Source organism: Bison bison, unplaced genomic scaffold, assembly GCF_000754665.1.
Source record: "Bison bison bison isolate TAMUID 2011002044 unplaced genomic scaffold, Bison_UMD1.0 scf7180017864314, whole genome shotgun sequence".
Classification (NCBI taxonomy): domain Eukaryota; kingdom Metazoa; phylum Chordata; class Mammalia; order Artiodactyla; family Bovidae; genus Bison; species Bison bison.
In genome coordinates, this window is record NW_011494886.1 from 2934066 (window position 1) to 2936922 (window position 2857).

General features: G+C 36.8%; 1 protein-coding gene across 1 annotated transcript in view; it reads right to left on the reverse strand.

The window, feature by feature from the left end:
• CFAP44 (cilia and flagella associated protein 44) overlaps nucleotides 1-2857 on the reverse strand; it is a 113693-nt gene that overhangs the window by 68124 nt on the left and 42712 nt on the right. The window contains exon 17 of the mRNA XM_010852770.1: nucleotides 816-1052. Within this exon, the coding sequence (XP_010851072.1) occupies nucleotides 816-1052 (237 nt within the window). The remainder of the gene's footprint in view (nucleotides 1-815; nucleotides 1053-2857) is intronic.

A 2857-nucleotide genomic window follows, 5' to 3' on the forward strand; every position in this document is an offset into this window, starting at 1 on the left:
CCACTATGGAGAACAGTGTGGAGATTCCTTAAAAAACTGGAAACAGAACTGCCTTATGATCCAGCAATCCCACTGCTGGGCATACACACTGAGGAAACCAGAAGGGAAAGAGACACGTGTACCCCAATGTTCATCGCAGCACTGTTTGTAATAGCCGGGACATGGAAGCAACCTAGATGTCCATCAGCAGATGAATGGATAAGAAAGCTATGGTACTACACACAAATTTTTTATATAGTGAAGGAAATCTTGCTTTGCAATAGATCAATAAAATATTTTATTAGAGTAGAAAATATGTATTTAGGAGATGTAATTGTCACACTATGGTAACATTCCCAGGTACCTGTCTCCCATTTTTCTGTGCTTCCTTATTAGCCAAGTCCCAATTTCTTTGATGGTGGCACTGTGATCATCTATTAATAAAAACAGCCATTTACCCAGATTTCCATGTGGCTACATAGCATAGTTGTAGGTAATGAAAGGTAAGCAAGTCCAGTGGATTGTGCTGCCATCATACTCAAAATTTTAAAATGACAGACTCACTTGGAAAACCTCTTAGCCCTTTGCCCTTCTATCTTTGATTCTTCTTCCCTTTGACCTTCTGAAACATGTGTGATTATCATAGATAAAAGATATAGTAGACAGGCATATAAAAGATGATGTAAAAATTAACACATTCATTTATCAAAATCCAAGCCTTCAATAGTAGAAAACAACTGAAGTCTTAGCACAGAGTAAGGAATTAAGAATGTGATAGAAAATAATACATACATTGGATTAGGACTGAGATAAAAATTTATTACATTATTACTCACCAAAGAAATCCAGAACTTTCCTGGCTCAGAGTAAAATCCACAGAGGATGTGACAGGGGGTTGAAGGAACAAAGATTTCGGGTAAGGGCTCCTCTTCCTCCTCCTCCTCCTCGTCTTCTTCCTGGAGTTCCCATTCCGCATCTTCACCCATCTCTGTTTCTAGTCTTTTCCTTCTTTCTTGCTTTTCCTTCTCCTTCAGCTCCTTTTGTTTCTTTCTCCTTTCAATTTCTATTAATCTCTTTAGCAAAAGAGATGAAGGGATTTAAGAAAAAAATTGTAATTCATTCATTCACAATTAGAAAATAGAAGATAGAGCCCTAGGAAAATTCATAGCTCTAATGCAACAAATAATGTCATTTAAAAATTACTATCAATTTGGTAAGAGCACAGACTTTGTATGATTTCAATACCTTTAGACCATGAAATTTTTGTACCTTGTTTTATGTCCCTGGATATGCTCCAGAGTCTGCTAATTTATTGTCTATGGGAACTTGAACAGAATTTGTATCCTACTACTGTGTGAAAATTATATAAATCTTAATTATGTTGAATTGGTTCACAGTGCTTTCCAGGTCTACTGTATCCTTCTACTTATCTATATATTCATTCTATTACTTTTTGAGAGTTTGATATTGATACTCCAACTAAAATTCTTATCTATTTAAAAAAATAATTGTAATATATGGTGGAACTATATGTAACCTTGTTCTGTATTTTCCAAGTCTCCTGTAAATGTGTTATCATACTTTCATAATTTAAAGATAAAATTTCTTTTTAATTATTATCAATTTGGGAATATATCTTTACCATTAAATTTTTTAAATCATTGGAATTACTTTCTTCATAACTCCCACTGATCCTGGTTTTTTGTTTTCTTTATAATATTTATTTTGATTGATTGATAATTGGTTTACAATATCGGTTTGATTTCCTCATACATCAATATGAATTTGATCCTGGTTTTATGGAAATTATTTTGCCTTTTTTTCCTAATAGAGAAGCTAGGTAAAATTTTTCTCAGAGCTTATCATTGTCAACCCATGAATTCTGTAGACTGAAATAGTCCATGAAAGAAGGTGACTTATCTTTGGTGGTAAAGTGATTTATATCCTTAGCCTCTATCAACTGGCTATTGCAAAAGCCCCCTAACACTAGCATCCTGACCTCCCATCTTTCACCTTTTTATTGTTTACCCTGTAGAATTAACTTCCAAATTTATATGACCCATCATATCAATCCTCTCCTCAAAAACTGACAATATATATGTTTAAATGCTACTCTCTCGAATCATCCCACCCTCTCCTTTCCCCACTGTGTTCAAAAGTCTGTCCTTTCAGTTCAGTTCAGTCACTCAGTTGTGTCTGAGTCTTTGCAACACCATGAGCTGCAGCATGCCTCCCTGTCCAACACTAGCTCCCAGAGCCTACCCAAACTCATGTCCATTGAGTCGGTGATGCCATCCAACCATCTCATCCTCTGTTGTCCCCTTCTTCTCCTGCCCTCAATCTTTCCCAGCATCAGGGTCTTTTCAAATGAGTCAGCTCTTCACATCAGGTGGCCAAAGTATTGGAGTTTCAGCTTCAACATCAGACCTTCCAATGAACACCCAGGACTGATCCCCTTTAGGATGGACTGGTTGGATCTCCTTGCAGTCCAAGGGACTCTCAAGAGTCTTCTCCAACACCACAGTTCAAAAGCATCAATTCCTCTGCGTTCCACTTTCCTTATAGTCCAACTCTCACATCCATACATGACCACTGGAAAAACCATACCCTTGATTAGATTGACCTTTGTTGGCAAAGTAATGTCTCTGCTTTTTAATATGCCATCTAGGTTGGTCATAACTTTCCTTCCAAGGAGTAAGCATCTTTTAATTTCATGGCTGCAAGTCACTATCTGCAGTGATTTTGGAGCCCAGAAAAATAAAGTCTGACACTGTTTCCACTGTTTCCCATCTATTTGCCATGAAGTGATGGGACCAGATGCCATGATCTTAGTTTTCTGAATGTTGAGCTTTAAGCCAACTTTTTCATTCTCCTCTTT